The 24,972-nt window shown below is 52.0% G+C and overlaps 1 protein-coding gene across 3 annotated transcripts in view; it reads left to right on the top strand.

The window, feature by feature from the left end:
• The window catches only part of ADAMTS14 (ADAM metallopeptidase with thrombospondin type 1 motif 14), a 92,216-nt gene that overhangs the window by 12,421 nt on the left and 54,823 nt on the right, over positions 1–24,972 (top strand). For all 3 annotated transcript variants that reach the window (XM_027767730.1, XM_027767729.1, XM_006142279.3), the window contains exons 3-4: positions 13,808–13,964; positions 18,567–18,757. In XM_027767730.1, the coding sequence (XP_027623531.1) occupies positions 13,808–13,964; positions 18,567–18,757 (348 nt within the window). The remainder of the gene's footprint in view (positions 1–13,807; positions 13,965–18,566; positions 18,758–24,972) is intronic.

Genomic DNA, 24,972 nt, shown 5'->3' with positions numbered 1-24,972 from the left:
GCAGGGCTGGTTTTGTTTTTCTTCCTCGGTGTCTTTGCAGTAGCTGAAGGAAGGGGCCCTTGTGGCGAGTGGGGGGTGGGGACCCTGTCCTTACCTTTCCATCTGCCTCCCAGCAGGCCTTGGGGGTGGGCTTCCAGTGGGACCCACAGAATTTCCACATTCCCAGTGCAGAGGGCCCAAGTGGAAATTTGCTAGACCATCTGCCAGGCCCAACATTTGGTTTTTAGCCTGTGGGCCTTACCATGCCTTCAAAGCACTGAAAAAAAACCGAGGACAATAATAATATTTACATGCTGCCTAAGCCTTGGCAGCACCAAGGAGCTCCCTGTCAACCAGACACAGGCGTCTCCACTTGCACCTTGGGTTATGAAAGCCTGCTGCAGTGGCTTCTAGGCTCAGCGCGATTCCACAATTCACCCTGCCTTCGGCCTGAGCCTGAGACAGCTGCGGCTGGAAGAGGCTTAGAGGCCTCTAGCTCCCCCACTTCATTTTCCAGCTGTGGATGCCCGCGCTCAGGGAAGGGAGCCACTCACCCAGGGTTATGTAGCTGCAGATGTCACATCAGGGCCAATGAGGGCCGAGGTCCCTGACTGCAGTCCACGCCCATGCACAATCCCACTTGCCTCTCCTGAGTCAGTGGGGAAGGAAATGTGAACAGGGTCTCAAGGTCATGACCTGTGTGATGTCCAGGGGGAAGGCACAGCTTCAATGAAGAATGCTGAAAGCCGTTGGTCCAAGGTGGCCTCTGGGGGTGGCCTGGAAGCCCTTAGGCCTGGCAGGTAGTGAGGAGAGGTGTTTATGAGGCTCCCACTGAGAGGGGCAGGGCTGCTAACTTCTGCATGTCATTGTTCCTCCTTAAACTTGGAGGCCATCTAAGACAAAACAGATGGTGAGATCTGAAATTCAAATGGAGCCTTCTGGCCCATCTCAGCCCCAAGTCACCTTACAGCTGTTTATCCACCTCTGCAACTTTGGAGCAGGGTGGGCCGCATTGTCACGGAACTTCAAAAAACCCTACTGTTGAATTTGCTCCTGCTTTCAGTCACGTGGTTGATGGCACAGGGCCCTTCCAGAGCAAGGTCTGGAGTGAGATTGGCAGAACAGGTTGGTCTGAATGCACACCCAGTTTCCCAGTGGATGCCGAAGGCCTTTGTAGCCTCTGCTTTGGAGCTAACCACACAGTCACACCTTCAGTCTGTCCGAAAAATTGCCCCCTCCTTAGGCCCCCTCCCCATTGCCTCAGCAGAGGTTCATTTCTGTCCCTGAAGCTGGCAGGGGCCACACTGAATTCGCTCCTCCAGCCCAAAGAGGCCTGGGTTCCAGGCCTGACAGACCTCTGGCCTAGGTGCATGGAGCGTTTGAGACTTGGTCACCTCATAATTCACAATCCCTGGATGGGGAGAACCTAGGTAAGATATGCTGTCCCCAGTGCACGGCCACAGTTGTGGGAAAACAGATCTCTCATTAAGGCTGATGCACCAGAGGGGGTTTGTTTTAAGGCCTGGCCCAAAGGATGCTTGTTTGAAATGCTTTCATTCTGAAGTCAGTTGCGTGGCATGGCTCAGTCTCTGTCTTCCTGAAGCTCACATCTGGAAGGACAGACAGAGATATCGGGACAGGGATAGAGCACCTGCCAAGAGCTCTGGGGCACAGAGAAGGGAGCTGTCATAGGAAGACATTTGATTAAGCCTCGCTCACGGCAAGGGCAAGGGCAGGCCTCCACAGGGATGGGCACCATGGCTCAGGTGTGGGGAAAGCCAACAGGGCGTGGTAAGACTGAGCACCTGGGTGGTCTGAGCCACTCCCATCTCTCTAACCCACCTCCTTGCATCATCCTCACCCCTACATTTCCCAGAGGCAGCCAGAGCAGGTGCAGGACAATCCGAGTCTCTCCATAATGCTCTTTGGAGAGGAGCCAGGTAGGCCATGGGTAGTGAGCCTTCTGTCCACCCCTACTGCCCACCTGGGGGAGCATCCGTACCCAGGGCTAGTCCCTCGGTGCCCTCAGACTTCTGCTCACAAAGCACCTGCATACTGGCTCCTCCCTGATTGCCTGATTTACAGTGTCACCTCCACCCTCTGCTTAATTCTCTGCTCAGTTTTATTCCCTGGCCATTTCCATCTGCTAGGAGCATTTCTACCTACTTATTGCCTGCCTCACCCTCAGTAGGATGTTAACTCCATGTGCGGAGGGATTTGGGGCTGTGTCTCCAGCACCTAGAACAGGACTTGCTCAGTCATTATCCGGTGAAGGAATAGTCTAGCCCATTTTGTTGTAATAACATAAAATACCCGAGGCTGAGTGCTTTATTAAAAAAAATTTTTATTCAGCTCACTGATTGGAGGTCCCAAGTCCAGGGCCCACATTTGTTGGAAGTTTTGCAGAATCCCGGTCACATCAGAGGCCCAGAGCAGAGCGGCTGTGTCCACTCAAGTCTCTTCTGGTCCCCTTCCCTCTCCTCTAAACCTCCAGGACTCAGTCCTGGGGGCTCCACCCTGGTGACTTTGATCCTTATCTCTTTCCCAAGGTCCCACCGTGGACAGCCCTCTTAGTTCTATTCTAGACTTGGTCACAGAAATCTGTGAGTCTGGTGATTTATCACGAAGCAGAGGTTTGTACAGCTCAATTTGGAGGGCCGGGGGCCAACTTCCAGAGAGGCTCCAGCCTGGCGGAAGGCAGGATCTTGAGTAGAGTGGCTGTCCGTAGTTTCTCCATGTTCTGGTCTCATTCCTTCGGATTATAACCACCCCCTCCCCCAGAACTCTATCCTAGAGGCCCCACTCTAACGACACTATCGCACTCAAAGGCTCCACCTCGGGCCACCATGAAGGAGCTACATTTTCACTTAATGCTTTTAATGTGCAATCAAGTCCCAATACCTGAATATCTGGGGGCTGTCAACCTACCACCCACTAAGACCAAATTCTAAAACATGTGCCTTTTGGAGACAAGCCATATCCAGACCATCACAACTCCACGGTCTAAGTTTTCACCCTCTCAGTTCTGTCTCAACTGGATGTCAGCATGTAAATTTTGGAGAACACTCACACTGTATCAGAGAATGAGTAAGTGGTATTGCAGGCAGAGGCGTGGGAGAACCCCAGGCGCAGAGACATCAGGGAGGAGTGAGGTGTGGAGAGCTTGGTGCATGGACTGGTGCTGCAGTGTGTGCATCTGTGGGGTGCGGCGTCAGAGCTCTAAGAAACCTAGAACACATACTGGTGGCGCCAGTCCCTGGGCAGGATTAGGACAGTAATGGGACAGCATCTGCTGGGGCTTTCCACGTCCTATGCTCCATCTGCCTCTCCCAGCCTTAGCCAAGGAGGCCAGTGAGGCTGAGAGGGCCATGGTGTTGTCTGGAGCCACTGGAGCTGAGGGTAGGCTAGCACTGGAAGTAAAATGTCTAGGCCCACTGCCCTCTCCGTTCTCCCATGCCTACCTGCCTCCTTTAGGGAACTTTCTCTTCCACCTTCAGCCCCTCATCTGCTGCTCACTATAGACCTGGAGATGGTCTGACTCAGTGATAACATTTTACATGCTTGGTCTCACATGGGATAGGCATGGCTTAAAGCCAAGTCAGTACCTTTCTGGGCCGGGCTGCTGTAGGGCTTGATCAGAGGGGTGTTGTGGCCAGGACAGTGACCTGCTGGGCCCTTTCGTAGGCCAGTTCTTTCCTGCTGCAGGGTGGGGTGTGGCTTATCCCACCAGCAGTAGGCTTGCATCTGAGCCATGGGGTTCAGACTGCAGGGCCTCCATGCAGGAGCCCTCCTCACTGGACCTGGCAGACATGCCATCTCTTGGCACTCCATGGCTGCTTCCTGGTTCCTCGTCCTGAAGTGGTGGCCACTGCCGGGACTCAGGGTCAAGCAGGGGGCCAGGGAGAACTCTTGTCCTGAGCTTGGTGGGCTGTGGCAGTGATAGAGGGGAAAGCCTCAAAGCCATGCGCCTCCCAGGCACTGGTGATTGGAATCCAGAGATGGCTGCAGACCTGGCCAGGTCTACCCTAACTGTGGCTGCACTCCAGGGTGGTGAGGTGGGGTTTGCAGCAGCAGGTCTGTGAGCACCTGCAGGTGTGAGCCCTGCCCTGCCTCTGGGCCGGGGCCTCTGCCTCTGGGTTGGGACATGAGGGTAGGGGTAGAAATATATTTTGCCCTGCCCCCTTAAGTTCTGTTATAGACTGGGCGACTCTGTTCTCCAAGATGCCTTCATCATCACCACCATTATCACCATTGGCAGAGGTCCTACTACTTCCTGTCCTCGCTCTGCACTGTGGACTGCCTAGCTTGGATGGTCATGACATCACCGACTTGCCATTGGCCACCCAACAAATCAAAACCCCCTGCCACCTCTAGAACCTCTGGCACCCCTGGTCCTTGGGCCAATTTTGGCAGATTATTCTTCACTTATGAAAATGTTGAACACCATGGGGAGGAAGTGGTTATGTCCTGAAGCAGACCCGAGGCACAGGTCAGTGTGGGCTAATGGCCCCTGTAGTGCCCAGCAGCCAGCCAGCCTGTCTGGACTCGCTCTCCCCATCAGGGCATATACTATTCGTCCACTCGTTTCCTCTCTTTGTTGCCCACTTCCTGTATTCTGATGGCCTACTTCTGGTGGAACACCCCATGCTGCTGCGGCCCTCTTTGTAAAACATGGTCTCTTCAACATTCCTGGGAGTGCCATTCCATTGTTTGGAAGCTGCCAGCATTTAGGCGAGTGAGTCTCAGCCCCGGCTACCTCAGAATCACCCTGAGTGGGTCTCAGCCCCCACTACCTCAGAATCACTCCGGGAAGCTCTGTGAACACACAGATGCCAGAGCCCCACCACGGAGACGTGCCTTGCTTGGTCTGGGGAGAGGCCTCGGTAGCAGATTTTGCGAATTCCCCAGGTGACTTTCTGAGCACGGAGGGACGAGATCCACTGCCACAGCCTCTGTGTGTTTGACAGAGAAGCTGGCCTCGGATTGCAGGAGACCAGGAGAACCAGGCCACAGAGGGGAGGACGGAAAACCCCGCTGTGGCTGGGGCCCAGGGAGGGGCATTTCCAGGTCCTTGTTTCTTTTTATCTTCCCAGCAACCCTTAGACATCACATGTGAAAAGTGAGGCTGCAGAGGGCGCAGCGGGATGGAGCCCCGGGTCCACTCCCCGCAACTTCTGCAGCACTTCACGGGAAAGTGAGATGGGAGAAAAGGAGGGCGACGATCCGGTTCCTTCTCACCTTTGCTTTGGTGGAGGAGAGGACTCCATCCCAGCCTGTTCTGATATTACAGACCTTCGGCAGACGTCCTGTGCCAAATGGGTTTACCTTTCGAGGTAGAAAAATCATGGAAAAGTTTGGAAGCACCTAAGAGTTTAAAGAGAAGGGAGCAATTTCACCTCCCAGGGTCGACTCCCTCACAGCGGGGCACATTTCTCCCACCTTTTGTCTGCATGTACTCTCTTCCACCTTTAAAATCACCCTCTATCCCAGCCTCTTTTTCTTGGTGAAGACTGTTCCCCTCGAATGTTCAGCCACCGGCATTTTGTTTTCATGGAAATGTCTCCCCATGTACAGGCAGGAGATCTGAGCCAGGAGTTAGAGATAAACCGTCCTGCGGTTCCAGCCTTGCTCCCAGCGCAGGGCTCACCGTCCCCTTCTTGCCCCACCGGGGCTCCCAGGCATACGCAGGGATAACAAGGATCCTCCTGGTAGCGAATGCCAATACTTAAGCAGCCCTGGCTACAGGGTAGGGACCATTGCAGGTACCCTGTGAATATTCCTTTCTCTGAGCACCCTTAGGAGGTAGGTGCTATTTACCGCTGATGGGACACTAAGTAACTTGCCCGAGATGGTACGATTTGAGTGGCAGAGCCAGACTTGTGGCTGTCGAGTCTCCACGTTGACCCACCCCTGTATTGCTTCTCCCTAAGAAGGATGCTTGCTGTATGGACTCGGTGGTCCTTCCCCAGCATCTCCCAGGGTATAGGTTTTGCAGAGGTCATGACCCTGGGAACAGAGACCGAGTGGTCATCCCAGAAAACGACCAGAGGTGGAGGCCCTCTGCATCCTGGTGTTTCTTCCAACCTTGGAAAGTTCTAATATTCTGGGAGTTCTAATGCTGCTGGCATGGGGCGTGGTGGAGCGTGCCAATTGAGGACATGCCTGGCAGTTTCAGCTCTGTCCTCCAAGAGCGCCTTCTTCCTGCCTGTCCTGAAGAGGCTGGCTTGAATCGGCTTTCAGACTTTCCTTGGCATGGTGGAGGCCTTGGCAGTCCCTGTCTCCAGCAGAGCTCCCGTGGCTTGGGACTTCCACATCAGGTTTGAATTACATGGAATCTGGGCGCCCGCAGGCTTTCATCTCAGCCACGCTGACTCACGCTTTCGTGGTGCAGCCTGTGTGCTGTGCGTGTGTCGTCTGAGCGTGTGTGTGTGTGTCGTCTTCCTGCATGCGTCTCATCTTTTTAACTAAGAGCTTTACTGAGATGTAACTCACATGCCGTGGAACTTACTTGATTAGCGTTCTGTTTCACGGTTTGCTTATTGTATTCACAGAAATGTCCAACCTACACTACAGTCATTTAGAACAATTTCATCACCTAAACAGACACTCTGTACCCTTCAGCAGTCACCCCCAAAGCCCTCTTTACCCCAGCCACTAGCACCTACTAATCTGCCTGTGGATTTCCCTATTCTGGGCTTTCATGTGATGGCATCATAAGCGACATGTCCCTTCGTGCCTGGCTTCTTTCACTTAAAGTATTCTGGGTTTACCCACGTTGTAGGAGGTATCAGTACGTCGTATTTATGGCCAGGTACAATTCCATTATGTGCATATACCGAATTTCATTTATGCATTCTTTTGGTGATTGACGTTTGGTTGTCTCCACCTCTTGGCTCCTAGGAATATTGCTCCTAAAACATATAACGCATTTTTGTGTGGCCATGTTTTCCTTTCTTTTGGGTATATAGCAATACCTGGAGTAGAATTGCTGGATCATATGGTAACTCCGTTACATCATTAGTTTGAGGAACTGCCAGGATTGTTTTCAAAGTGGCTGTCCGTTTTTTCTTCCCACCAGCAATGTGTCAGGTGCCAGTTGCTCCACATCCTTGTCAACACTTGCTGTTATCCGACTTTCTGACTCCAGCCATCCTAGTGGGTGCGAAGTAGTATTTCCTTATAGTTTTGATGCGCAGTTCCCTGGTGACTAATGATGTTGAATATCTTTTCATGTGCTTATTGGGCATTTGTATATCCTGGAGAAGTGTCTAGTCGGGCCCTTTGTCTATTTTAGAATTAGGTCATTATTTCATTATGGAGTTGTAAGAGCTTTTTGTTTGTTTGTTTTAATGCATATGTTCCTGATAGAGGTCCCTTCCCAGGAGAGTAGAACCTAGTCTTCTGTGTCTTTTGCACCCCTCACCCATCAAGCCTAGCATTCAGTAGTGCTTTATAAAGACATAAGGACGTGTTGAGGGGGAAGGGACTCGGACCACCTTGAAGAGTCCTGGCAGGACCAGTGTCGCAGGGTATTGGACTGCGTGATGTGGGGGCTGTGGCCGCACTTGTGAATTAGAGACAGTGGCCCAGGATGACCATCAGAGGGTCTGGGCCCTGTGAACCACATCAGGTGCTGTTTTCAACTGAACTCATTTTGTATTGACTGCCAAGGATTGGGGCATTTGGAAAGACCCAGCCAGATCCCTAGGCCCACTCTTCCCCCTTGAGTTTGGCTTGAACGACTGGGAACAAAATGATACCATTTGCTGAGATGGGAAAGACAAAGGCAGAGTAACTCTGGGAGACAAATCCAGAACTCTGCTGAAAAGTTTGAGATGCTGGTGGAGATCGTCTATCAAGGAGGCTGCTGGGTCATCATAAAGGAATTCTGGGAGATGTCAGGGCTGGGGATGAAATGTGGAAGTTACTTGCAAACACATGGTCTTCAAAGCCAGGGGGCTGGGGTAGCGCCCAGGGAGAGCATGAGGTTAGGGAAACTGAGTGAGACCAGCACAAAGATGTGATGTTTGGCTTTGGCCGATGACAGTCACAGGAGAACAGTTCCCAGGAAGTGGTGGCTCTAGGAGCCCGTGTGGGTGGTTACAGGGAAGGGCAGGCAGCATGGAGGCAGTGAGGATAGATGACTCTTTCTGCTGTGGAGGGAAGCAGAGACCTGAGGCATAGCTGGCCAGGGGTGAGAGGGAAGGAGTTTCAAAGATGAGAAATACTTGAGTGTGCTTGGATGCGGTGGGAACGGCCTGGAGGAGTGTGAGGGTGTAGTGAGGCTGGGGAGATGGTAGTGACTGCAGGAGCCGAGTCCTTGGGCGAGAGGAAGGAGACCCTGAGCACAGGTGGAGGGCGGGGCAGCTGGGGGAGGACTGTTCACAAGGTGGGATCCTTGAAGCCTGAGGCTGGGGTGCAGCGATGTTGGAAGCGGGAGCCATTTGGGAGAACTGGAGCTCAGACATGCCAGGGCAGTGCAGCATTATGCTCGTGGGAGTCCGAGGGTCTAACTGTGTCAGCTCATCAGGGTGCAGACGAGGAGTGGTGGGTGGATGCACGGAACCAGGGAGAGAAGCTTCTTTGGTAGAGAAGGAATGGAGAGAAAGAAGGTGAGTTACAGGTGTTTGCAAAATTGTTTCTTGACCAAGAGCTCCACAGTGATGAGAGGGCAAGTGAGGGCTTCAGGTGGGGCTAAAGTGGTGGGTCATGCCTTGGAGAGCTTGTTGAAGTTAATAAACCTGCAACCGAGTGCTAGGGTGGGGCGAGCAGACAGTGTAGCAGATACAGCAGCCGATGTGGTCTAGGGGGAGTGTGGCTGGCTGTGGCTGAGGAGATGGTGCCGAGGAGATGGCTGGGGAGAACTGGTCCCGTCAGGAATCGGTGGAAGCCCTTCTGATCCTCACTGTACCACCAGTCTCCAGCTGCTGGCTTTTCTTTCCTTTCCCACAGTGGAACAGTTTCAGGCTGGATTTGCTAGAAGCCTAGAACCCGAGACAGCACAGCTGGCTGTTCGTGGCAGTAAAACCCTTGTCAAGGAATGGCCAGAGCAAGCTCAGGCCTGAGCACGTGCTCTCCTTGGGAGGTGGCAGGATGGTTGACAGAGTGCTCTGAGTCTTTCTCCTCTGGGAAGGCCCTGGGTAGGCTGGCCGTGGAAGGAGAAAGGAGAGGAGGCCTGCCTCACTGTCAGCCGGCTCCATTGAAGCTACCATCTTGAAATGGCCCTCTTTCTGGGCATCCAGCAAAAGTTGGTGAGTCTGGGGGGCAGCAAGGGGTCTCCGGATACCAGAAGACCTAGAGCTATCCTCTCAGATCCAAGCCACTTGTCCCTGTCTGGACCCCTGACAGGGTCCTTGTGGTCTTTGTGCCTGGCCTGGCACAGCTAGAGCCCTGCCCCAGTCCAAGCTTGGACTTCTGCTCCCTCCAAGCACATGTTCTAGTCCTTGGAAATCTCTCCTCTAGCCTCCCTAGAGATCAGTTTGTTGGCTCAGCTTACCCTCAACACCCAATTTACACTCCTGTACATGCAGTTTTAGAATAAGCACGTGTGTACATATGTATGCATGCTTACATACTAATTTCAAAATAATGTGGCTTCGACGATCTACAAAAATGGCTGGGACCTCACCGTGGTAGTCAGTAGCTACTGGTGATCAACTAAACTTGTCATTGTGGCCCACTCCAGGATGCAAGGTCATTTCTAAGTCAACGCTCCACTCCCTAGTTGCCATGTGACCATCTGTTGTTTGGGTCCCCTGGAATTATGCTCTGGACTTGAGGCTTTCCCAAAGAAGAACCTGGACTGGAGAACCTCAGCATGTCCTGGAGGCCTCTGGATGAAGAGGCAGCAGCAGGTGTCACTTTCACATCCAAACTGATGCCACCAGCCACATGGGAAATTCAGACCATCACCCCTGCCCACCCTTCCTCAGGGAGCCCACACCTCCCAGAAAGGCACCTCAGAAGCTGTCACAGGAAGGGAGCTTGGAGCATGGCCGAGAGTGGCCAGCCTGCCTGGGAGAGCTTCTCCTTGGAGGATTTGCTGAGGTCCTGCGCGGTGTGTGGCTCAGTTGGATGCAATCAGCAATTTTTCATTTTGCTTTTAATGCATGAAGAACTTTCCTAGTATATCCATATTTATGTTTGCAAAAGAATAAGGGACGGGTAGAAACAGAGTTGGCAAACATGCATTTTCCAGCATACCAGATTTATTTTCTCCTTTTTTCCTTGATTTCTTATACAGAAAATTGATCTGATTTTAGTGCTTTAAAATTCACTTTTCAGAAATATAAACATCTCATAAATGGAGAGATGAGAGTAATTCAGTGAGAAGGCAGAGAGCCAGAAGTTCTCATTGCCAGTCTGTCTGCCCTGCATGGTGCCTGGTTTCCTGGCCAGCGCAGAAGTTCGAGGGGATTCGGGCCAAAGCTCTTGTGTGGATAGGGAAACCAAGGTCTGCAGGGAAAGGTAGGCCCATCCTGCCACCTAATCTTGTGGCTTAATTGCCTTCTCATCCTCTCTCCAGGAGGAGGGTCTCAGAGGCCCAGAGGAACCCAGACGTGGACAAGAACGGCCTCTCAAGGCCTGGTATGATGCACGGGATGGACAAGGATGATCTCTGCCCTTGATACTCAGGGTGCTGATCACATCCACAATGACAAAGAGACGTAGCCACGTATCACTCAGGGCTGGGGGCTGACTCTTTTGTGCTAAATAGACAACTGGGGTGGGCAAAGGCAGATTCTTTAACCCTTCCCTGGAGAGAGAACAAGCGCACTGAGGCTGGACTGGACCCAGGCTCCTGGGACTCCCCTTCTGGTGGAAGAGCTGTGGGTGTGATGAGCCTGGTTTGTGGGGGTGAGGTCACCTGGAGAGTGGGCGGGACTGTTGTTTTGTGGGCCGTGTGCTCATGAGTCTCCTCTGCCCTCATGGTTGTTTGTCTGCAGTAGGAGGTGGGCTGACTTCCAGGGAGCGTTTTGTTCAGAGGTGGAGACTGAGCACCTTAGCTCTGTGAGGTCAGGCCAGACCAGAGGCCTAGGGATTCCCACATGGGAGCAGGAAAGGAATATTTTCTGGTGGCCCCAAGAACAGAAGCAGCCAGAGGTGACCGAGATAGTGTAGCATCATGGTTAAAAGCCACACAGAGCTTGGTTCCTGTCTAGTGCTGACACTTACTTGCTGGGTGACTTTGGGGAAGTTACTTAGACCTTCCTGAGCCACTCTCATCTGTGAAACCCTCTAATATTAGTATCTACCTCATGGGGTGATAGAGATGAAGTGAGACAACATGTACATGTAAGTGGTGGGTATTGTTATTAATAACAGTTACAGGGAGGCCATTTATAAAGGGTGGAATGTAGGGAGGCATGTTTCATCTCAATAAAACGTTAGGCACGTCCCTACACAGAAGACCATATATCTTGGAGGGAGTTCTCTGACACCGGAGGCATCCAAGCAGAAGTTAGAGGTCTCCTAAGTGAAGATGCTGTCAAGGTATAAAGCCTCACCCTGAGACGAGCGTGATGATGTTGGAAGGGCTGTGGTCTGTGATTATGAGCTGGAGGAAAGGGGTGGGTTGCAGTGGCTCGCCACCTAGCCCTACGCCATCCAAATCATTCTGGAACCTGCATCCCTCCTATGAAGCTCTGAGAGCGGGTGGCCATGGAGGTACAGAATGCCAGGTCTTGAAGGATCATCTATGTGCAGTTGATGAACCAAGTCCCAGCATGGGGGAGGGCCTCGGTGAAGAGGCCCAGTATACGAGAGCGGCTGAGCGGTTTCTCCTGGTCTGGAGAATTCCTCACCACCAGGCTGTTCTGAGAGTTGTGACGGGCCAAGACAGTGCAGGCTACTTACTGTCAGGCAAGCCTGCTTGTGTGACCTTGGTCTGAGTGGAGCGGGGCCTCTGACCTGTGCTTTGAGCGTCCCTTGCTTTACTTGTCCTGTGGGGGCAGCCAGAGGGAGGAGGATCGGGTGCAGGGGCCTAGGACTTGGCTGATAGTCTCACAGGCCTTGTGACAACAGAGCTGCGGTAGCTCTGGAGGTGTACCCTGGGCCCGGAGGCCGCCAACCAGCCCTCCTGCCCTATAGCCCTGGTGTACCTCAGGAGACAGGCCTCCTTCCGGGGATTCTACAGGTCCACAGGAACAGAGGCCCTCAGATTCGGCTGCCATTTCCTGTCCAGGTTTGGGCTCGGCCTCTGTCATAGCCTATGGCCTCCCTGGGTCCCGGCACTGTCCTCCATGTTTTCACACCCTGGCCCATGACTTCAGAACAGGTAGAGGTGGGAAACTGGTGGAAATGAGTTGCATAAAGAGGCTACTTGAAGAGGGGCAGCTACGATTTGAATGGAGCCGGTCCAGCGGCGTTATAAAAATGGTGCCTTCATCCTCTGCTTTATGTTCATGGCAACAATCGCAGCGCCCAGTATGCAATAGGCCCTCAGTTTACAGTGTTGGATGATGAGTGAATGCAGCAGATTTTAAAAAATAATTACTTATTTATTTAATTCCATTTGCTATTATTTTTAAATTTGACCAGAAAAAGACAGGGAGAGAGAGAAAGGGAAAGCAAGGAAGCAAGCTGCCAGGTCCAGGACACAAACTGCGGTCAGCCATGTGGAAGTCCAAGCCTCAACCACCACACTACCTTCTGGCCCCAAGCAGATATTTATTTGTTAACTATTGCTGCTATTTTCCATGCCCTTTGGCAGGTGAGCTGTTCTTACTGCTTTAAAGAGGTGGGGGCTGGCAGGTGGCATAGTGGTTAAGGTGCTGGACTCCCACATGGTTGACTGTGGTTCAAGTCCCAGACCTGGAGGCTTGACACTCATGCCAGGTGCGTGTGCATGTGTGCTCAAAATCCCAAGGGGAGAATGGAGGAAAAGGGATTGCGGCATGGCCATCCTCCCCTAGAGGGGATGGGGAATGGAATTTCTTACTTTCTCTCTCTCTCTGTCTCTCTGTGTGTTTCTGGAGAGCACATGTGCTCTATAGCAAACATCTCTCTTGAAAAAAAGAGATGACGCGTGTGTGTACGTGCATGTGCACATGTGACTAGTCAGGCCCATGTACATTAATTTACATCTAGTTACATGTTTCACTGGCCGCTGTGATTACTGCCGTCACTGGGGGCTAATAACACATCTGCTGGGCTTTGCCAAGGTTTTATTTTTGTGTGTTTAGTTCCAAGGCCAACACCTGACTTTTTTAAGGGGCTCTTTTGACAGAGGCAAAGAATTAGATTAAAACCAGAGCATGCAGCCCTGGCGCACTGTCCTGGCTCATTCTCATCAGTGAGCTGCCCCACTGGTGTGCGTGGACACGTGCTTGAAATCGAGAGTAATGGCTCTGTAAGGCGTGGGGCCCAGCACCTGAGGGTAACCGATCTGCGCTGCTGCAATTTCCCCCTCCTGTCTGCCTGTCAGGAAAGCCAGATCCATGCCAAGGGCTTCGGGCTGGAATACAGTGCCTTCCATATCCCTGTGGCAGTGGCTTTCCTGTCTCCGCCCTTTTCAATCAATGGGACCCTTTGTTTAAATGAAATTTTATGTGGAACCTCGGGGTACATAACATGGTAGAAGTGGATCTGCTTTGCTTAAAATGGGGATAGGATAGACCCCCCGCTCAACCTCCCTGCCTGGGTCTCTGTGGAACTTTCTGGAATCCCAGGGATTTCTAAGGCCCTGATGAAGCATTACAGCCCTGCAGAAAGAGCCTGTACAGGTGTGTGGTCACACATGCTTGCATCCAGAGTGCCCACCTGGGCGTGCCCTGTGTATTCACACCTCCTCTCTCTCTTTTCTCTGGTTCGCCTTGCCTCTGGTCAGGCTGGCCTGATCCGCACGGATAGCACCGACTACTTCATTGAGCCCCTGGAGCGCGGGCAGCAGGAGCAGGAGGCTGGAGGGAGGACGCACGTGGTATACCGCTGGGAAGCCATCCAGCAGGAGTGGGCGGAGCCCCATGGGGACCTCCACAACGAAGGTAGGTGGGTCAGGGGCCCAAGCACTGCTTTCGTCCACACCTCCAGGGTGTCTTAGGTCACTTCTGGTCCTAAACTCTTAATGCCTGGCCTCGGCCTTCTCATCTGCAAGATGGGACAGAGCCATGCAGTCCTACTGTGCCAACAGGTAAACTCCAACAGGTTTTGGGAGCCACTATAACTATTGAGTTGTCAGAAAAGTTATGACATATTTTTTCTGTTTTTCCAATGACCCAAGGGGCTACTTGTATCCAGAACTGTGGTCTCTGGGATTCCAGAGGTCTCCAAGGGACTCAGCATGCTTTTCAAGGCTATTGCTCAATCAAGGCCAACAAGGTGGAATGGCTGCAATGAGGTCATCTTCCTAAAACTCAACTCGACCCCTAGGGGCCATGAAAAGGATGTTCTTATATTACTCGTAGGAGTCTGCCTGGTACCAGGGCATTTTGGTCAGCTTGTGTCCAATAGACCATTTTAAAATTCAGTCTTCAACTCTCTACTGTGCGACCCTAGGCAAGTTTCTTAATGTCTCTGAGCCTCATTTTTCTAATCAGTTGAGTGGGGATAACTAGTGTCTCCCTGCTGAGGTTCTTACACATATTGGTGACAGTGTATATGAAAGTCTCAGCTGGGAGCGTGGGACATAGTGCTTGATAAATGGTAGCTCTAATTACAGTATTATTATTAATGGTAAGTACTGACATGTCAGGGCAGAAGCCCCTTAAGGACAGGGACATCCTTGCACCCTGGTAACCAGCACAGGACCTGTGGTTGAGCAAATGAAACAGTGGATGTGACAGGTGCGAGTCTGGGGCCTGTGGACAGCTTCATAGTCAAACAGCTTTGTTACAAAGCCCCTTGGACCAAGAGGAGCTGAGAAGGCTCTGAGTGGAATCTGGCCATAGGCAGACACACCCTCGTGCCAGGGCCCTGAGGAGCTGGGCCTAGTGTGGAGGAATGCCTGGAGACCAGTTGTCCCCACTTATGGTATCTCCTTTGAAGGTCCAGCTACTCTCCAAATGTCTCTCAAGGAGAAGCTGCAGCTCCAGAGCTGGGAGGGCTCTCCTGGCCTTGGGTAGGAGCAAAGGCCTGGTGGCCAGCATTATTCCTCTGCCACACTTAGGTAGAACGTAAGTCTCCCTTGGGCTCATTTTAATATGAAGCCATCTCTCTCTCTCTCTCTCTCTCTCTTTTTTTTAAAGAAACACATGATACAGTTTTTGTTTGCTTTTTTTTTTTAACTTTATTTATTTATTTTAATTTTTAAGCCATTTCTGAACTAAAGGACCGTGAATCCTCCCTTTTGGGAATGACTTTGGAGAAGTCATGCTCCAGGAGTGGAATCTGGCCATAGGCAGACACACCCTCGTGCCAGGGCCCTGAGGAGCTGGGCCTAGTGTGGAGGAATGCCTGGAGACCAGTTGTCCCCACTTATGGTATCTCCTTTGAAGGTCCAGCTACTCTCCAAATGTCTCTCAAGGAGAAGCTGCAGCTCCAGAGCTGGGAGGGCTCTCCTGGCCTTGGGTAGGAGCAAAGGCCTGGTGGCCAGCATTATTCCTCTGCCACACTTAGGTAGAACGTAAGTCTCCCTTGGGCTCATTTTAATATGAAGCCATCTCTCTCTCTCTCTCTCTCTCTCTTTTTTTTAAAGAAACACATGATACAGTTTTTGTTTGCTTTTTTTTTTTAACTTTGTTTATTTATTTATTTTAATTTTTAAGCCATTTCTGAACTAAAGGACCGTGAATCCTCCCTTTTGGGAATGACTTTGGAGAAGTCATGCTCCAGGGCTGTGAGCCTGGAGCCAGCATCACGGCTGGCCACTGTGGACCCCTAACTAGAAACTGAAAAGTCTACACTCTCTTGAGGGAGACATGGCCCATCTGGGGTCTTCCTTAGAAAGGCAGGGGGTGGTGGCAATGGAGGACCATCTTGGAGACCCATGACTCACACTCTTTTAGGGCCGTGGGTGTGTCCATCTCCTCTATCATGCCTGAGTAAGACAGAGTTTCACCTTAGCTCTTTGGGTGTGCTTCGGGCATGTGGGGAAATGCCGCCAACACCCCGGCGCTGCCAGACCTGGCCTCGCAGTGCAGAAGGGGTTTGTTCAGGTTTGCTCAGGCTGCCCCCAACCCCCATCTCTGCCTGTCTCCATCCTGAGCAGGTGTCCCTGCACCTTGGTCTTCACGTCCTGGAACTCTCCTGCTCTGCCCCAGGCTGGGGGCCTGGAGGGTAGATACCAGGTCTTCATCATTTGAGTGTCACAGCCAGGAGCTCCTCTTCCCTGTGGGGGTGTCTGACCCTCCTGGAGAAGGACGGGCATCAGAGGCCCATCAGGCCTTCTTGCTGACCAGGGGTTGTAGGGGGCCTTCCTGCCTGCCTCTGATGTGAAGGATCTGACCCCCAGGGACTAAGAAGTTGTGGAGACCATTTTTCTTGGCACTTAGGATGGCTTTGGCTGCTGCTTTCTGAAGAGGGGGTACACAACACACACACACACACACACACACACTCACACACACACACACACACACACACATACTCACCCATATACCCACACTCACATGTTGACACACCCCCACACTCACACTGCCCCCACACTCACACCTCATCTCCATGCGCCCAAGACACTCATGCCGCCATATTCACACACACTTACATAGCTCACATATTCTCATAGGCTAACATGTTATCCACACACATGCTCTCATCCCTATATGTACATGCTGGCCCCTGCACACTCATATCTACCCTCCCCCGTTCACCACATGCCTGTGCCATACTCACACATCCACACACCCTCTTCACACGTACACACTCACACACTCCATATCTGCCCATGCACACATTAACACACCCAGCTACACTCACACACTCTCAAGCACACATGCAAACACCTCCATTCTCACACACGCTCACATCACACACTCACACACATCCTTGATGGACCCCAAAGAAGAGTTAAGTGACTCTTTCCTCAGGGCCTCTGGTGAAAAGGGGGGACCGTCTAGAACCTAGAGGCAGACGCTCCCTTGCTGGTGTGCATAAGAGCTAGCTCTGCCCAGGCCCTCGGAGCATCCCTGTCACCCTGCCTTGGCCTCTGAGGCTGTGCCCCAGTGCTCCCTGCTCCTCGACTACTCCTTCAGCCCATGGTCCTGCTCTGTAGGGCTGTCCTACCCTTCAGGTCCCTTCCTGGGCCATGAACAGACATGGCTTCTGTGGCAGCCATCCCTTCGGGGCAGCCAGCCAGCCAGGCTGGGCTCAGGGCTGTATTTAAATTTTTTTTTCGTTTAAATGAGATATAATTCACCATTTTAGGGCCAGCCAGTGGTGTGCTGGTTAAGGTGGCTGGATTGCATGTGGCTGACTGTGTGGTACAAAGTCCCAGACCCAGCAGCTTGCAAGGGACATGGGATGCATATGCATGCATGCTCCATAACCCTGAGAGAAGAATGAAGACGGGATTGTGACATGGCCACCTCTCTGAGAGTGCTTTCTCACTTTCTGTCTTTCTCTTTGGCAAATACATGAACCCTGTAGCAAATTAAAAAAAAAAATTACACATGAAAGCACACAATTCAGTTTTTTTGTTGTTTTGTTTTTGTTTTTACTATATTCACAATGTTAGGAAATTATCACCATCTAATTCTAGAACATTTCTATCAACCCATAGACAACCCTGTATCCATTAGTATCATTCAGGCTTTCCCCTCTCCAGCCCTCTGGCGCCCACCAGATTTTCAATCTCTACAGATTTTCGATCTCTACAGATTTTCCTGTTTAGGACATTTCATATAAATGGAATAGTTATTTATGGCCTTTTGTGATTCACATCTTTCATTTAGCATTTTTTTCAAGCTTCAGCTATGTTATAGCCTGTATTAATACTTTATACCTTTTTAGGGCAGAGTAATATTCCACTATATGACATGGCACATTTAATTTGTCCATTCAGAAAAAAAAAGAATGGACAGAAAAGGTGTGATAGCCCACAGATTACATAATGCAAGTTAATAAATGCTAGTTAAATAAGTAAATAGTTTGGTTTTAGCCAAAAGGGCAAGATATGATGGTGAAATTTTGGGTCTCTGGCAGTGATTGGGAGGGCTTTGAGAGGCAGAGGCATTTTCCATGGCTTTCTAGAAGACCCCGCATAGGCCATGCAGTAACTATATGAGGCTGTAGTAATAGTAACAACATGGTTTTTCTTTATCAAGATGTTTTCACTCCCTGCCTCCTTGGCTTTTCACAGCAGCCTGTGTGACAAGAGACGAAGGATTACTCATGCATGCTGCAGGAGAGTAGAGAAGGGACCTGGTCCAGGAAGCACAGTGAGCGAGAACAATTACGAACTCAGGCTCCCGCTCTGGGCCAGTTCTTACTCCTCTGCTACGCATTGCTTTATAAGCTTGGCCATGCCCTTGCGCCAGGAAACAGGCTCAGCCTACCAGCTGGCCTGCTATGCTGCAACTGCCCATGCTACACTGACCTATGGGGCAGCAAAAAGGGCACACGTGATGGTGGCAGAGGAGGCTGGTGGGTGACATCACAGGGACAGACCCTCAGGTGGATCTGATCTTGCTCTCTTCCTGTCTGGGTTCCAGCCTTTGGCCTGGGTGACCTTCCCAACCTGTTGGGCCTGGTGGGGGACCAGCTAGGTGAAGCAGAGCGGAAGCGACGACATGCCAAGCCAGGCAGCTACAGCATGGAGGTGCTGCTGGCGGTGGATGACTCGGTGGTTCGCTTCCATGGCAAGGAGCACGTGCAGAGCTACGTCCTCACCCTCATGAACATCGTGAGTGTCCCATGTCCTGGGTCTGGGGTGGGGTGGGGTGGACAGGCCACCGGTGCTGGTCCAAATGGCGGGTTCCTCCACTTGGAGGCACCACTGCTTGCTCCTTAGCCTGGCAGGCACGCCCTCAGTCTCCAGGTTCTATGGTATAATGAGCCCAAGCAGGTCTGACATCGTTCTGCTGCAGCCTGCTCTCAGCTGCACAGACCTCTGCTGAGGTGGCCTGCAGGCCGTCAGCATGGCCTGGGGCCTTGCTTACCTTAGGGTTGAGAGGAATTCCTTGAGACTCATCCTCTGGAGAAAATGCCCAATCCCAGGCTATGGAGACAGCCAATAAGCTGTTAGTCTGTGAAGGGGGCTCCCGGGACCCTGCCACGGGCCTCCGGTGTTCACAGAGAGCAGCCAGGCAAGGACAGTGAGGGTCCTGGGCAGGTTTTGAGAGTGGGTGAAGCAGACCCCATGCCAAAGCGGGCAGCTGATCCTCAGTTGCTGGCATGGCTGTTCTGCAGGAGGCAAGGCTCTTATCGCAGGAAGTTTTTCAAGAGAAGTTAGAAGAGTAGTTTTACTGTTTTTAAAACACTTATGGTAGAAAATTTAAATCTAGATATCTAAGTGAATAGTCCTCATTTTTAATGTTAAAATTAAAAAACACCGTGAATACCAAAACCTCCCCCATACCTACTTGCCACATTTGGCCTATGGGCTACTGGTAAGCACCTCTGAGCCAGAGGAGCAGAGATGGGGGAGACCAGAAAGAAAAGGCATGACAGTGCGGGGTGGGCCCTGCACCCTTTCTCTTCTGGCCAGACGCCTCTGTTAGGGTGCCTGGAGCTGTGGCGCTGGGAAGGATGGGGGACGGTCTGGGTGAAGAGACTTGATGTGGAGGGCCAGCTGTGTGGCCTAGCAGTTAAGGAAGCTTATACCACGTGGCTGAAGGCATGGTTTTAATCCTGCCTGCAGTGACTTGAAAAACATGCCAGGCACATGTGTGCATGCCTCCAAGCCTGACAGGGTGGAGAAATGGAGGAGAGGAGGTTGTGGCATGACCACGCCTTACTGGGGAGACCTTTCTTCCTCTCTGTCTCTCATTCTCTCTTATAAGTGCACATACCCTCTTACAAAATAATTAGAAAAAGACAGACTGTGGAAATAGCAAGGCCAGAAAGCTAACGTAGTCTCTGTAGTCCACAGACACTTGCAAAGACATTATTGTCACGATCGTTGCAATCCTGTTTTGCTCAGTCAGCGAGAGCCAGATTCTTTCTACACTTGACCTCTGGTACTGAAATCACCCCATAACCCCGTGAAAGCTCTGAGTAATCTCAATGTTCATAACACAGAAACTGAGGGCCAGAGGACAGGCTGTAACTTGCTGGTCTCACGTCTGGCCAGTGGGCGGCCGGGATCTGGGCGTAGCTCTGTCCACTTCAGGGCTCACTGTCTTCCTAATGCCTGGTGCTGGGCGGTGCTGTTCGTAGCTGGTGACCCATGTGTTAGGAAGACTGACTTTTTCTCTACCCTTTTCTGTATAGCCCTGGAAGGTCTGTGAATTAAACTGACAAAAGACACTTCCTTGCATACGGAAGTGCTCGGTGATGAGTAACTCAAAGGGGTGGTTAAAACTGGGATCATATGGCTGGCCCTGTGGCCTAGGGGTTAAGGGAGCCAGATCCCCCATAGCCAACTGTGTGACTGGAGTCCTGGCCTCAACAACTTGAAGAAAACAGGGGACCAGCAGTTAGCATAATGGCTATGTCGCTGGACTCCCACGTAGTCGACCGCGGTTCACATCCTGAACCCGGTGGCCTAAAACTCACGCCGGGTGCGTGTGCGTGCATGCCCAAGATCCCGAGAGGAGAATGGAGGAGAAGGGATTGCGGTGTGGCCATCTCCCCTGAGGGGTGATTTCTCACTTTCTGTCTCTCTGTCTCTCTCTTTCTGGCGAGTACACATGCCCTATAGCAAAAACCTCTCAAACAAAACAAAACAAAACAAAACACGCACACACACACTGGATGCGTCTGTGTGCCCCAGATCCCAACAGCATAGAGGGACGGAGGAGAAGGGATTACAGCATGATCCCCTTCATCGGGGAGTGCTTTCTCCCTCTCCCTCTGACTTTCTATTTCTGGTGAGTGCACATGGCCTCTGGCAAATTAAAAAATTGTTTTTAATTACGGGCTTACATATCTAATTTAGTAGGGAGAAAAGGCTTCCATAGGAAGGACAAATAGCTTTCTTTAGGAAAGACGAACAGGCTTTAGGGAAACAAATGGAGAGTAAAACGTTAGTGATGTTTGCTCACGCAGGCTCCAGTGGCCTTCCATCTTCTTTATGACCATGACGTTCCCCTGAGAGAAGATTCCAGGCAGCCTCATTTCCCAGAAGTTGCTGCTTTTAGTCAGATAAGGGAAGCGATGAGAAAGCTTCGTTTTTGTATCTGTTGATTTTTAAGTTTTATCTTAAAGTGAATTTTTTTTTTTTTTTGAGAGGTTTTTGCTATAGGGCGCATGTGCTTGCCAGACAGTCAGAGAGAGACAGAGAGACAGAAAGCGAGAAATCACCCCCCGGGGGGATGGCCACGCCGCAATCCCTTCTCCTCGGTTCTCTTCTCGTGATTAAAGTGAATTTTTAAAGTTTATTTATTTCTTTGGTGAGCAAGAGAGACAGACAGAGAAAGACAGAGAGACAGCACCCCAGCAGGGGGCCCACCCCAGCCTCAGCCAGTCCGCATCTTGAGCACGGGTGTGACTAGCATATTCAGGGAGGTCTGTCTCCAGACGTGGACTTGGAGCCTGCCCACATGGATGGGCCAGCCTCACAGACCATAGCATTTTACCTCTGCTCTGTTGTCTGGCCTGCAAGCTTTATACTATGGTTCCAAATGGGTCCTCACATAGGGCTAGGAATGCGACTCCAGGAGTGACCCCAGCATTCATGTGAGTGGGTGTCCTGGTGGGGCCATGACCCCTGGCTAGACCCCAAGGTTGCTGCTTGAGTGGGACCCCACATGTGCGAGTTCTGAGCCACTGTGTGCTCTTGGCAAGACCTTACCAGACCCACTGGCTGGTCTGGCCTCACTAGAGGGTTCTGAGAGGATCAACTCAATTGACCTGGGGGTGGAGGGGCTGCTGCTTGGGGCTATGACAAAAATGAAACTGACCTCTGAGGTGTAGGGGTGAAGGCAGCACAGTTAGAACAGAGTGGGGAGGGTGGGGAAGAGCTCGTTCCCCAAGGAGAGTGGGAGGCTTCCCTTGAAAACTAGGGGAAGCCTTCAGAAGAGTCGGAAAAGTAGATGTTTTTACTGTAGCGTGGAGAGTACTTTCTACACTGGTGTCCCAAGGGCTTGCCCAGAAGGAAGTGTGCTGAGTTCAGGGTCTAGTTGTTTCTCAGATCTGAAGCTATACAAGACCACGTGGAGAGCTGCAGAGAGTGGGTAGGAAGTGCTTTCTAAGCCCTGGAGAACCAGGATAGGGAGGCCAGCCACCTCCTCTGGTGCTCCTCCCCAGGTCCCCAGAACTTTACTGTTAGTAAGCCCATGACCCATCCCAGCTCTCTTAGTCAAATTAACATGGCCTGACTTTTGACCTTTGACCTCTGACCCAGACTCAAGCTCTGGCCAGGGAGTATCAGCAGCTTCTACTGAAGACACGAGGGCCCCCCTTGGAGGCTGCTCTTTGTATAGTTTGGGTTCCACCTCCCTTCTCATGACCCACTAGAGCATGGGAAAGGGGGGTAATTGCTCTCTCAGAGGTCCTGAAGATCATCAAAGGCTGAGGCTGCTGCTCTTGCCCTGCAGTTGTGGGAACAGAAAGGGCCTGGGTGGGTGAGGACTGTGACCGAGGCAGGGCTCCCCATGGGGGCCCAGTTCTGCTCTGCAGGAAGAGAGGCTTGGAGCACCAAGACAGGCCATGGCCTGAGGAGCTGAGGGCAGGTGGGCAGTGTGGGGCCCCTACTCCCCAGGGCGCAGACTTCCTGCCCTGTGGGTGAGCGGATGGGCGGCCGACAGCCTTTCCCTCCCAGAGGCCAGCAGCCATTGTGTGGGAGCTTTTATTTGGCTGGGATGCTTGAAGCACTGGTTCCCTTGGACCTTATGGAGCCAGGAACAATGGTGCTCCTTTCTCTCCCCTCCGAGTATCTACCTGTCCGTGACCATTTCTGGGCCTAATTTCTGGGGCCAGGGCTGGCCTGGTGGGATCAGAGAGAGATTTAGTTTCCAGGATAGATGGTCCCATTGTGCTAGCCCAGGGAGGAGGGGACAAAAGCCGTTAGTGAAACACTCCAGATTAGCTGGAGGGGCCCCTGCTTGTACAGCTGTCAGGCAGCTGGGAGGGCTCAGGTTGTCCTGCCTCTCATTTCTCTTTTATATCAACCTGGGGATGTGCTATAAATATTCATGTGACTCCAGATGATAAGTAAGGATCCCTCCTCATCCCACCCTCACATGTGTTCAGCCTCAATAGGTTTGTCTTTCTCTGTGCCTCAGTTTAACCATAGGTATCGGGCCATTTCCCTTAAAACTTCAAATCTCAGTTACTAGGGGAACTATTTGGGCCCTTTGAATCCTAAGGGGTAGTTGTTCTCAGCATTTAGTGAGTATCTGCTATGTGCTTAGGGTCACAGACTCTCATTCAAGAAGCTTTGGTCTGACTATAAAAATAAGGCTTAGTGCCCATCGACCGCGGTTCGAGTCCTGGACCTGGTGGCTTAAATTCATGCTGGGTGCGTGTGTGTGTACCCAAGATCCCGAGAGGAGAATGGAGGACAAGGGATTGTGGCGTGGCCATACCCCCTGGAGGGTGATTTCTCGCTTTCTGTCTCTCTGGCTCTCTCTGTCTTTCTGGTGAGTGCACGCGCCTTACAGCAAAAAAAACTCTCCAAGCAAACAAACAAACAAAAACAAGCCTGAGTGCCAAGGAATAATTGGGAACAACCAAAAATGGTGCCAAAAGAGCTTATAGATGGTGGCCATCCCTACCGACTGGGGGAGAAAGTGCGCTTTCTGGAGAATGCAAGAGCTGAACGGCCTGGAGGAGAGGGAGACGTAGTGAAGTACAGGGTGTGCAGCATGGCGGGTTGTGGAGGCAGGTGTAAGGAGGGAGACTCAGCGTGTGGGGCAGGTGGCATGGACCGGCAAAGAGCTTTCGGGGGTATAGCTGGAGTGGATAGTCCACGAGAGGCCTGGCTCTTGCAGAACAGGTCTTGATGTGGCATCCAGGGTTGAGGAAGAGAGGCTATGAGAGGCCAGCAGAGGCTGTGATGAGCCAGTGGAAAGCCCAGGACAGAGGGATCCTCTAGTCATCTCCAGGCATATAGTATCTTGGATCGGCTGCAAAGCTAAGCACGGTACAGACATGGTCCTTGAACCCTTGCACCTCACGAGGCCACATTCCTTTTACCTCTAAGTGACTTGGCCACACAGCTAATAAGTGTTGGATTTAGGATTAGAACCCAGATTTGACTGATTCCAAAGTTGACACTTGCACCCCACTGCTGCTGCGGCAGACCTAGGGACAAGCAGTGCTGGAGAGGCAGGAGAAGGATGTTCCTGGGCTCCCAGCCGGGAGGTGGGAAGAATGCTGCTTCTTCATAGGAAGAGCCTTCTTCTGACATGGGTCTCCCTAGTGGAATTGGGATCCCAAAGCTTCACCCCAGGCATGTTTCAGCTCTTGGCTTCTGGCTGTGGTCGGGTCTGCCAGTTGGGGGTGTGTCAAGAATTGGGCTGAGCCTGTGGGCACTGCCAGACCCTCTCTCCTTGTGTAGGAGTGATGTACTGAATCTCTGGGTGGGGACTCCCTTGGATGTGGGGACATGGGGATCCCCCCAGGGGTTGGAGCTGGAACTGAGTGAAGGTTAGAAGAGGGATAGAGGCCCTTTCATCACTCCTCACCAAGCCAGTCTGCAGCCAGAAGCTTCTGGTCTCTGTTTTTCCCCAGGACTGTCTGGGTGATAGGCTCCCAGCCCATCTCCAGTCCACCTACCACACCTGGCTGCCAATACAAAGGCCTGCTGTGCTTGCTGGGGAGACCTTGCTGGGTCCTACCAGCTCTGACCTGCCTCAGGGTCCCTTTGCTACCATAGGGCCTCTCAGGTGCCCTCCTCAGCTGAGCTTAGTGCCCCTTCTAGGCCTGGGAGGTTTCAGCGTGGCTGGCTGTCAGACCAGAGCTTTGGTGGCCTCAGCCTGGGGGGGGGGGGGGCATTCTGCTGGCGTGTGACAC

Source organism: Tupaia chinensis, unplaced genomic scaffold (assembly GCF_000334495.1).
Source record: "Tupaia chinensis unplaced genomic scaffold, TupChi_1.0 Scaffold000072_1, whole genome shotgun sequence".
NCBI lineage: Eukaryota > Metazoa > Chordata > Mammalia > Scandentia > Tupaiidae > Tupaia > Tupaia belangeri.
This window is presented reverse-complemented; position numbering and strand designations above follow the sequence as displayed.